This window comes from Melospiza georgiana, chromosome 6, assembly GCF_028018845.1.
Source record: "Melospiza georgiana isolate bMelGeo1 chromosome 6, bMelGeo1.pri, whole genome shotgun sequence".
Lineage (NCBI taxonomy): Eukaryota > Metazoa > Chordata > Aves > Passeriformes > Passerellidae > Melospiza > Melospiza georgiana.
In genome coordinates this window covers 54,115,523-54,126,210 of record NC_080435.1, presented here as the reverse complement: position 1 = coordinate 54,126,210, position 10,688 = coordinate 54,115,523, and the positions used below count along the sequence as shown (strand labels likewise).

At 47.4% G+C, this 10,688-nt stretch overlaps 1 protein-coding gene and 1 non-coding gene across 2 annotated transcripts; both read right to left on the bottom strand.

Annotated features, from left to right (window-relative positions):
• Positions 1–2,170: 2,170 nt before the first annotated feature.
• EIF5 (eukaryotic translation initiation factor 5) lies at positions 2,171–9,674 on the bottom strand. Its single transcript, XM_058026021.1, has 12 exons — positions 9,606–9,674; positions 9,249–9,441; positions 6,961–7,240; positions 6,622–6,703; positions 6,217–6,389; positions 5,801–5,912; positions 4,984–5,123; positions 4,320–4,478; positions 3,965–4,126; positions 3,547–3,711; positions 3,193–3,327; positions 2,171–2,567 (listed from the first exon to the last, which is right to left on the bottom strand). Exons 3-12 carry the CDS (start codon positions 7,030–7,032, stop codon positions 2,475–2,477), a joined length of 1,293 nt encoding a protein of 430 aa, XP_057882004.1. The 5' UTR covers positions 7,033–7,240; positions 9,249–9,441; positions 9,606–9,674; the 3' UTR covers positions 2,171–2,474.
• LOC131085371 (small nucleolar RNA SNORA28) lies at positions 5,325–5,448 on the bottom strand. Its single transcript, XR_009114634.1, has one exon. It is a non-coding gene; the product is annotated as a small nucleolar RNA SNORA28 (small nucleolar RNA).
• Positions 9,675–10,688: the final 1,014 nt, after the last annotated feature.

The following is a 10,688-nucleotide window of genomic DNA, read 5'->3' as shown; positions in this document are numbered from 1 at the left end:
TGTCATCCTTGCTGGATGAAGAGGAACCGCTGCCAGAGGCTGCCAAGCTGCAGCAAAGCTCCAGCTTGGGGGTTTGAAAAGCTGAGGCTGATGGAGCTGCCATGAGCCCCTGCAGCTGCCCAAGGGCAGTGCTCACACTGGGGCTTCAGCAGAGACACGGTACAGCCCCAAGTGAGGGGAATCACCCCATGCTGCTCCTTCCCGGGTGCCAGAATCTAACTTGGAAGCCTGCAGCAGGCTTTATCTGAACTCCAAGTTGCCTTTTGAAGATGTACTTGTTATTTTCAATCAGATAGCCGAGGCAATCCATTCAAAGACTCATGAATCTTTTAAGTCAGACTTCCTTCCCTAAAGAAATAGTCACACAACCAACACTCAATTTTTATGAGCTGGTGGAATCAGTGGTTAATAATCTGAGACAGAAACAGCAACATGAATGTGAAAATGGGGTCAGAAGTGTAACTCAGCACCAGGAATTTCACAGTGGCAGCCTCAGCACTTCTAGAAGCCTGCACCATGACTGGATTAGGGTACCACTTTGTGATACACTCCAATCCACCTGTGGGTTACTACAGACAAGAACACCTCTCCTCCCTGCGTACCCCCACCATGTTTTACAGCAAATCTACCATCCTAGAGCTTTGGTATGGCATCATCACTTCACTGACCCTATAAAAGACTTTTTTGGGTAATTTATTTGCTAGTTTTCCTGCAGGAAGGAACAGGTATGTCTTGCTATTTACATCCTGGGGGGAAAAAACAAACAGCCAGAGATTATCCCTATTGGTGGCAGCCAGCAATTGCCACCAAGTCTGCTCTGAAATGGGACCTCCCTGGTGTCACCAGTCACTGCAGCCAACATCACAAAGAACCCACTTCAGGAAGAAACCTTCTGGTCATGAGTGACACTTATCAGGGTGTGCTCACAACAGTTACACAAAGGAGGCATGTGCCTGCACCAGGAGGAACAGATGTCTTCCTGAGAGGGTAAACAGGGATCAGTAATTAATCCTCCAGGTTCCCAAACATGCATTCCCAATGGGCATTTTGGAAATACAAACCTGGTTTAAACCCAATGGAGAACAGATTTTCTTTCAGACAAAAGAAACCAGGAACGAACCTGTCTCTGAATTAAAAACGGTGGGTTTGTATTACAGCAATAAAAACCCACATAAAAGGGCACTTTGAAATGCTCCATGGCTCTACCCCATTGTTCCAGGGCTGTTTGCCACAGCTGCCAGTGCCCATGATGACTCACATGCAACACAAGACACTGCAGAACAGAACTGCAGCTCAAGGCACCCCTGCTGCAATTACCCAAACACAATCTTTGCTTTTGTCCAATTCCAAGTTTTGCCAGAACAATCTGAATAGAAAAAGCAGCTCACTGTGCACAGCCTTGATCTCTCAAAACTTCTCATACTGAATCCAAAAAAAACAAAACTCAAACCCAATCTCGATTTTCCTGGCAGGCAGCTGTGAAGGGCAACAAAACCCCCACCCTTAACTTGTGCCTGGCCAAAACCTGTCACACACGTCATACCAGGTTCCTGCCTTTGATGGACCAAGTTTTAGTTTATCCTGCTTCTAAAGGAATCTGATTCCTCCTCAACATTGGTATTAAAGACATTCACTTTCAGAGACAAGCAGGTGAACTTTGGGTACCTCTGCACTCAGGGTGGCAGATCTCCTCTGCCTCTCCCTCCCCAAATGAGGGTGGAGCTGGACACTGCTGGGCCTGTGCACAGCTGGACCCCTGCTAACAGCCAGCTCCTCAGGGCAGCACACACCAACTGCAGCAGGACCAGCTCCTGCTGCTTTAATCCTGGACTTGGAGCTGTTGAAAACCACAGGAAAGGAAAAAACCCAAGCCAAAACCCAACTCATGTATGATTACAACTGAAGTTTGTTTAAAAAAACCAAACCTCTAAAGATTAGAATTCAGACACAGCTGTCCTGCTTTAACAAGCTGGCAGCTGCACACTGTTGATTATCCAACACCTGCTTCTTGCCCAGATTTCAAATCTCCACTGTTGGAACAGTGGAGTCCAGGGTTAAGGTGGCTTTTTTTGTCTCATTACAGAGATTGTCACTGTGTGATCAGCTTCACAAATTTCATTGAGCTGTGTCAATACTTACTTGAAATACAATAAGGGGGTTGAATCACAAATGAAGATTGACCAAAACCAAATCCTTTATTTCCACAACTGTATAAATGTGCTCCAAGTATGTGTCCAACACAAGTTAGAAAAACAAAATTGAACATGCCAGTTGCAAACTAGATCAGTTCACCGACGTGCTGACTCCTTGTATTAGGCTTAGTTACACAAGACCAGTCACAGTAAAAAGATACATTTTAGAGTACAAAGTAGCAGGATGTTAAGCCATTTCAGCTTGTGCACATACAAGTCACACTTCTGGCAGAAAACGCAGAGAAGTTTGCATTATTATGCTGGAAGCTATGTTGCATCACTTTAAATGGCATCGATATCGATATCATCATCTTTATTGTTTGCAGGCTTCACAGTTTCAACTTTAGGTACACTGGCAGTTGTGGAGTACACCACCTGTGGAGACAAGACACTCCCTTCAATTACAGCACCCACTACTATTAAGCACTGGAGTAATTCCAACACCCGAGCACCCAACCACCCTCCTGACCACGGCCACGAACCCCTCCTTTGTAAGGCAGAGCTGTGCATGTACATCTGGAAGAAGCAGCATCTCCTACTCAGGAGCAGAATAATACAATGCTGGGAGGAGAACAACCAAGCAATCCCTGTGTAAAAACACTTCCAGCCACAGCCAGCTGGAGGGTAACCAACAGATTTTACCTAGGCCTAAACTGTGAGGAAGATGGTGGTCAGTTATTCTTCCATCAGCTTATCTAACAAACACATCCCCACTAACTCATCTACAACATAAGACATGATGCTTGGTACCTCCTGTCAACCTTACACTACATGACTGCTACTGTCACAGCAGAATGGTAAAATCTTGGGCTACACCCAGGTGCAATTGCATTACAGTGATCTCATGCAGACACCTGACAATTAACAACACTTACAGCGTAAATGGAGTGTTAACACCCCAAGTAATCCATTTCAGAGTGCACAGGACAAGCTTTCAAAACTCAAGCATGCAGGAACAGCACAGCCTTGGAGCTGCTGACAGGAAATGAGCCTTTCCTACCTCTATGTTTTCATCTTCATCCTCTTCTTCATTACCGGAAGATTCTTCTTCAGCTTCCTTCAGCCATTTAATAAATGGTTCTGCTTTGACACGGATTTCTTTGGCAAGCTCCTTTGAGACATATTTCTTTGAGGCCTGAAAGACAGATACTTTGTGTGAACACTGAAGGTGTTTAGACCAGATTGTACCCAAACACTGCCTAAACTGGAACTCTAATCTCACCACTGCCTTCCACAGCCCATTTTTGTGAAGGAGGCTTCTTGCTGCAGAAGCTACAGCAGAATGGAGAAGCCACATGCAACTGGCTGCCTTCAGGTATTTAATTGCTGCAGTACATTACATACTGCCCCTTACCTTTTCTGCCCAGCCAAGGATGACTTCTTCTTCCAGAAGATCTGCATCATACATTTCCTTCAAAATATGTGGTATTTTTGAAATAAGCTGAGACTGATGCATAGCTACCACACACTCGAAGCCATGGAGAAGGTACCTCTGAGCTTTCTTGTTGTTGTGGCAGAACTAGAATCGTGATAAAAGCAAAACTGATTGAGTAAATTTTTTTACTCTCTCTCCAGACTGAACAGAGAGCAGAAGCAGCTCTATGAGATTGCAGAATTTACAATAATTCATACTATCCCTTCCCATCAGCTCCCCCTAGCTAAGGAAAAGTTTAAAAATAGAACACTACAAAAAGTCCTTCCCCATAGTACCAAGCAACTGCTACAAAAAGCTCTGACCAGCTGTCACAATGAGTGCACAAGAGATGGCTTACACGAAGGAAGTGACGTCTGTATTTCCTGATTTGTTCACGAATCTTTTCATCAAAAAGGACTTCAGTGAGAACAAGTGGGCCCATGGCCTTTACATCCAGTCTCTCTGCTTCTGCTACAATGTCTTTGTCAGAAGTATCGATGACACCTTCTTCCTTCTTTTTCTACAGGGAACCAGGCACAGGGAGAAACATTTTAATGCCACTTGAGGTCTGCTCCTTGCAATCATCCCTTCCCACTGCTGACAGAGCCAGCACTTTGCAGAGGCTTGAGCAAAGTGCTTTTGCTTTCCTTACAAACATTTTGTACAATTACAGCTGAGTGATTGCATCAAGCCAACAACCAGAGCATAGTTACCTTTACAAAATCAAATAGCAAGTTGACTCTCTCTTCTATGGTTCTTTCCAGGTCTTCACTTAGTGTGAGGTTCTTTGCATGGTCACTGATTTCATCCATTCTACGCCTCTGGGCTTCTTCTGTTGTGTCCTCACCCCAGTCATCATCATCCTCCTCCTCCTACAATACCAAACCAAAACAAGAGATCCACACAATATTACTGCAGGCTTAGTATTATGTGAGGATAGAAACGATATGGACTCGATAGCACCATAAAACTGAAGAAATGCTTGTAGTACAACTTGCAAGTCAAAGATCATGGAGAAAGTGCAAAAATAGGAAGTAAGTAATGCAAGCTAAAGCTAATTCTATAGCCATCTGCAGGGCTCCCTGAACTGCAGTTCAATCATTCTACCCAGTACACAGGAGACAACCCAGGTGCCTGAAAAGGAGTGACAAAGGACAGGCAGCTTTCACTTAGCAAGGAGCACAAATGCTGGCACTGATGAGCTGATAAAGCTGCTACAGAGGACAATGAGGGACCCTTCTATTCCTGCACTAAGTTCTGGACACAGTAAGACTTTCAGGTGCAATGCTGACCAGCAAGGAATGCCAGTGACTTCAGAGGTTTAAATCTGAGCGACACACCACACACCCTTATCTCCCCACTTTCCCTTCTACTTACCACAACCTGTGGAGGAGTAATCTCCTCTGGTGGTGGGGGTGGAAGTGTCTCATTGCTGGACACAGAACCATTCTCTTTGTCCTTGCCTTTTCTGTTCTTCTTCTCCTTTTCTTTCTTTCCTGTACCAGTGTCACCACTTTCTGCAAGTGAATTTTAATGTTTTGTTCTATGAACTAGAGCAAACTAGAAAGTCCCTGCACCTCTGCCAAATCCCCAAGGGGGTTTGGATGCTTTCATTAGCTGCAACTCATGGGCAGTACCCATCCCCAAACACATTCAAGGAAGCTGTACAATTGGTGGGGAAACCCCCAGCTGCAGTCAATGTCTTGCTTGTCACCAAAATTGTCCAAGTCTATATAACAGGTGACCTCACAAAGCAGAGACCCCTGGAATAGGTTAGACTTTTCTATTCTAGCAAGCTTAAATTGCAGCAGGCAACTAGATGCTTACTACAGAGTGTTGCTTGCACAGATTACAGTTCATGTTTACTACAGTTTTTACTTCCTACTCTCACATTTCTTGCTGACCTAAAGGAACAACTGCCATGAGCTACTGCTAACTACCTCCCTTCCTTTTAAGTTTTGTCCTGCACAGGCAAATCCAGCTTTTAACAAATAGCTCTACTTGGGAGGGACACATTGTAACGAGGAAAGACATTACCAGCACAGCTCCTTCATCTGGGTCCCCAAACACACTCTAGGAGTATGCTGGTGCCTGTTTACATTTCAATTACATGTGAGCTGTTTATTTTCCTACTTCCATAACACCACTAATACAGAAGTTCTCTTTATCCCCAGAAGTAAGGAAAGGCACTTACCAGGTGGGTTTTTGAGAATGAACGTGCAGAGTTTATGGTTTGTGTCAAGCATGCCTCGATAGCCACAGGCTTTGCAAGAGTTACCTATAGTTTGTTTCTTAGGATTGACATGCTGTAAAGAGAACAACCACAAGTTAATTTACTACTTACAGAACAACTGCATCAAAACCTGGCATCTATGTTTTAAGCCAGAGGTTTAAATACTTTGTATCACCCTCTAAAGACAAAGTTTAGAAGTAGCAATTTATCTCAGAAGTTATGAACTGTTAGAGATGTAAAACCTTCCCAAAGGGTGCAAGAATGTGTATTTGATTTTCTGTTCATAGATACTGAAGTCTTTAAACTTTGCACAGCTTTCACAAATGTCTAACACAGTGTTTCCACAGTGTTACTGTTAATGCAGACAGGGCACTCACCAGATCAGTTTCAGGATTCTCACACTCAGGACAGAGAACAAATTTTTTAATGAATCCATCCAACATGTCTTGCAGCTTATTCGCCTCATGAGATCCATTGACAATGTAACGGTCATTCTTAACATCAAACTGGGTCTGTGCTCCCAGCTCACAACCAAAAAATTTGGTAGGATCTGCAAAGGAAGAATTACAGTCACTGCCACATTCATATCTTTGTTGTGATTCTTAAACAGCAAGTAAACAGGCTACTGTTTCTTTCTGTCCATTATTTAATCCTGAGACAATCACATTTTTTTCTTACAAATCCTTAAAGAAGAGCATTAACGCTTTGCTAGCCAAATTAACACCACCACTTCAAACAGAAAAGCATTACAAAGTGCTGTGTCATTCCACAACACTACTTACACGTTGGAGGCCGATTAAGCGCCTTTGCAACGTCAACCATGTTGACTATAACCGTCTTTATTCCATTTCCTTTGCCCTCCACCTAAAGAAAACAAACAATATTTCAAGGTTAAATGCTTGCAACATCCAAACCCAACGTGCATTTCCCATTTAACTACACCAAAATTGTGCTCAGAAGGGCATCTCCTCCCAAGACCTAACGTGCACTTAGTGTGACTGAAGGAGCAGAGCCCTCCCTGCCCTGAGTGGCCAAGCACCACCATGACCTCTCTTTCCCCTCCTGGGAGAAGCAGCTATGGGAGAACACTCCCTGCTCCCAGCTGCTGCTTAGGAAGTTACCTTGGCAATCAGACGGGGCATTTTGTAGCGATAGAACTGATCTGAAACACTGCGGTTGACGTTGACAGACATTTTGCCTTATTAGTAGCTTTATCAATAAGATGAAGAGATCTTTGATTGCAGTTTTTTGGTATCTTCTGTCTGGAGAAGACGGGATGACATAAACGACTGCAAGAGTTCTCGGTCTCTGACATGAAAAAATTTTCGCCACTGAGGCTGTAAGGTTCTTGCTTGCACGCTATGTTTCCCCAATACAGGTACCAGTGGCTGCGCAACAGCTCTGCAAGGGTTAACACACAAAAAAATTGAGTTTAGCTCAATGTATATCAACCCACTCTTGCTACAAAGCTATAGAAGGGATGAAATCTAGGCTGAGAAAAAGGGAAAAGTGTATTTTTTAAGCTATGGCTTTCTTCAACCTATGGAACTGAAATCCATCACTGCACCACAAAGCTTTCCACCCTCTCCTACCACCCTAGAACCACTGAACAGCCTACAACTACTTCTTTATACAATCAACTCCAGCAGTTCTGGGATCACTAAGGGAGGGCACACTCCTCAATTTATTATGCAGACCAGTGACTTGCACCATAAGGGTCACATGGTGTGGTTTCAGGCTGAAGGGCACAGGAAATCAGGAGAAAGATTTGGAAATCCATTTCAAATTCCACATCATATCATGAACCTATCACAAACCAAAGTCTGCCAAAATGTTGTGAAATATAAGATGAAGCAGCAGCAATCTGTAGCCCAACATAGTTTCTACATGGCTTACCAGTTTTTGGATCGGAGTGGAAAAGAGTTGAAAATTACGTAATTCTCCCTCTCAATTATGGATTCTCATAGCAGCTTCTGTTGAGTTCTGACTTAACAATAAGCCTGATAAAGTCTGACAGAAGTTGCTTCACTGTAGAAAGCCTAGCAATGCAGAGGTACAGAGCAGTGCGGCAGCTTTTCCAGTTGATTTTTTTCTTGGGGGAAAGGGAGGAGGGGGAGGAAGGGGAAGGAGGATGAATCCTATTATTAAAGTTGCCTTAAGCAGTATTTACATATTTAAATTAACACGTGCCTCTATAATCAGATCTAAGAGCACTTAAGCCACAATTGGTTGAGTACACAGGCAACCCTGACTACAGAGCATGGCTATTCTGACACGTCATCATGTTGTTATCGTTAATGACAGAAGCGTTGACGCATTAAAAAAGCTTTCTTAGAATTTATGTGGAAGAGCGTGCCTATGGTGCAACACGATCCGAGTTCCTCTGGTCAGGTTTACAACTTTTTTACCCAATAAGAACCCAGATCTCTACATGCCTTGTGTTCTACACTAGCCCCGATACAGTTTTACCCTTCCTCAGCAAAAAGTACAACGCGCACTCCGTTTAAAACACACAATCTCCTTCCCCAGGATGTCTAAAAAGAACCACCGCGTAACCTGACCACCACGTGTTTGCAGAAACGCTGAGGAAGCGGCTCTCTCGGCGGCCGAGTTCCCAGAAGGAGCGAACCGCTTTTCCCTCCTTCCAGAGCGCAGCACTTAGTCTGCTGCAGGCTGAAGCTCCCTCTCCTGGTCCTTACGCCACCTCATCCCAAGCACCACCCCGCCATATGCCGTGCACGGAGGAAAGAGCGGGAAGGCACACACCGACTCCGTGCCGCACAGCGCCGCGTCCCCGCCCCGCTCGCGGTGACTCAGAAATGCAGCAATTAAAGCACTGAGTCAGCGCCGGGAGCCACGGGGGAGTCACCGCCGGCCGCGCATGCGCCGCGCGCCGTTCGGGGCAGCTCCGCCGCCCCCCCCAGGCCGGGCCGCCCCCCAGCGTCCCCCGGGGCCGCCCCTCGGGAGCGCGGCCGAGCGCCCCCCCCCGCGGCCGGGGGGAACTGCGCCACCGCCCCCCCCCCCTACGGCCACAGCGCGGGAGGCGCGGCCCCGCCGCCGCCATCTTGTCTCGTCGCATGGCGGCGGCGAAATGAACATAAGTAAATAATTAAAAAATAATAGGAAAGCCTCGGCCCCCCCAAAAAACGAACAATAACCTCACAGCGGAAGGTCTGCTGCTTTAAGAGTTGAATTTTGCTGCGCGTTTTTATGTTGTTTGCTCCCCCGCCCCCCCTCCATGCCCCGCATTGCTTCTCTTCCCCCTCCCGTCAGTCCCGGACGCTTCGTTACACAAAACCTCCGCAAATATCCACCGTTCACCGACCGCCCGAGGCCTCAGCCCAGCGCAAACCGCCCGCCCGTCACGCCCCCCCCCCCTCCAACGCCCTAGTCCACTATTAGCACTCACCGTTTTCGTCCAATAAAGACATAAACCCAACGCTGCTCGCCCCGGGCTGCGACGAAGCCGATTGTGAGAGGAGAACAGGGCCGAGGGGGCGCTTATATCCAGACGGAGAGGGAGGCGGAGGCGGACGCCGCAGCCTCCGGGTCCCGGCGTCCTGGGGCGGGCGGTATCACCAGGGAGAGCGGTGCCGGGATATCTGCGGGCAAGACACAATCAGGAGCATCGTTAGCGGCGGCACCTAGGGAGAGGGAGGAGGAGGGGGAAGAAGAGGGAAGGGGGGAGGGAGAGGCGGCGAGAGGCGCGCAGCTGAGGCAGGAGGGGCCGGCGGACGGGACCCGGCAATGGCTGCCCCGTACTCACCTCTAGAATGTTCTCGCTCCGACTGAACAACGCCAGAGCTGGGATCAATCAGCCAGCGGTGCGCCCCGCCCCCCACCGTCACCATTGGCTCACCGCTCGCCCCGCAGCAAAGCTATTGGCTAAAACCTCGCCGCTCCCCTCATCTATTGGTCAAAGCTGCTATCAATCAAGGCTTTGCCTCCCTCCCCCGTGCCCTCCCCCCGCGTGTGCCCCAAAGGACATCGCGTCTAACAGCGACCGAGTCTCGCGAGAGAGTGCGGGGCCGGGGGGGGCGAGACCGGGCCGGTGCGGCGGGGACGGGGCTGAGGGGCCGGCCGGGACTGACGGGGCTCCCGGGGGCTGAGGGGCCGGCCGGGGCTGAGGGGCCTCCCACCTTCTCCCGGCCCCTCCGTCCTGCCCGGTGTGCCCAGATTCTGCCTCTGGGGTGAGGGGGGGGGCGAGCTACTCCCTGGAGGGCAGTGACCCAGTGCTTGACATCTCAGCAACTATGTTACAAGTAATAATACAAAGAATTTAAAGCAATTAAGTTGCTGAATAAGTTGTGTTTTTCCTGCGCAGCCGGCTTTCGGGGTGTGGGGAAGAGCCTGTTATTTAACTCCGGTGTCATAAAGGCTCAGCGTCGGGTGGCTCTGGGTGCCTTACAAAGGATGACACAAGTGTCATATGCGTGTGCTCTGTTCTTAGTGGAAAATGCTGCCAGCCCTTTGGAGCTGAATTGGAGCCCTGAATGAAATGCACGTCTCGATTTATTTTCACGGAAAAAGCGGAAAATTTGCATCCTTTCTTCCCTGTTTCTTGTTCTTTCCCATCTTCTCCCATCTACACTCCCACAGTATTACAGGAGTTAAATGCTTTGGATATTTTAGAGTGTCAATAATGTTCAAGTGGCAGAGAATTTTTTCCTCACATGGTGAATTGAGTGGGCAACCAGCTCTGTTACCCCTATAAAGATTCCCCAGCAGAGCAATGCTCCTCAGTTCCTGTCACTGCCTTACTCAGTAATGTTGTAAAGCTTCTTGATGGCTCTGTGGGAGTATAGAGGAAAAGAGAGGGAGTGACAATAAAACTAGTAGTGACATTAAA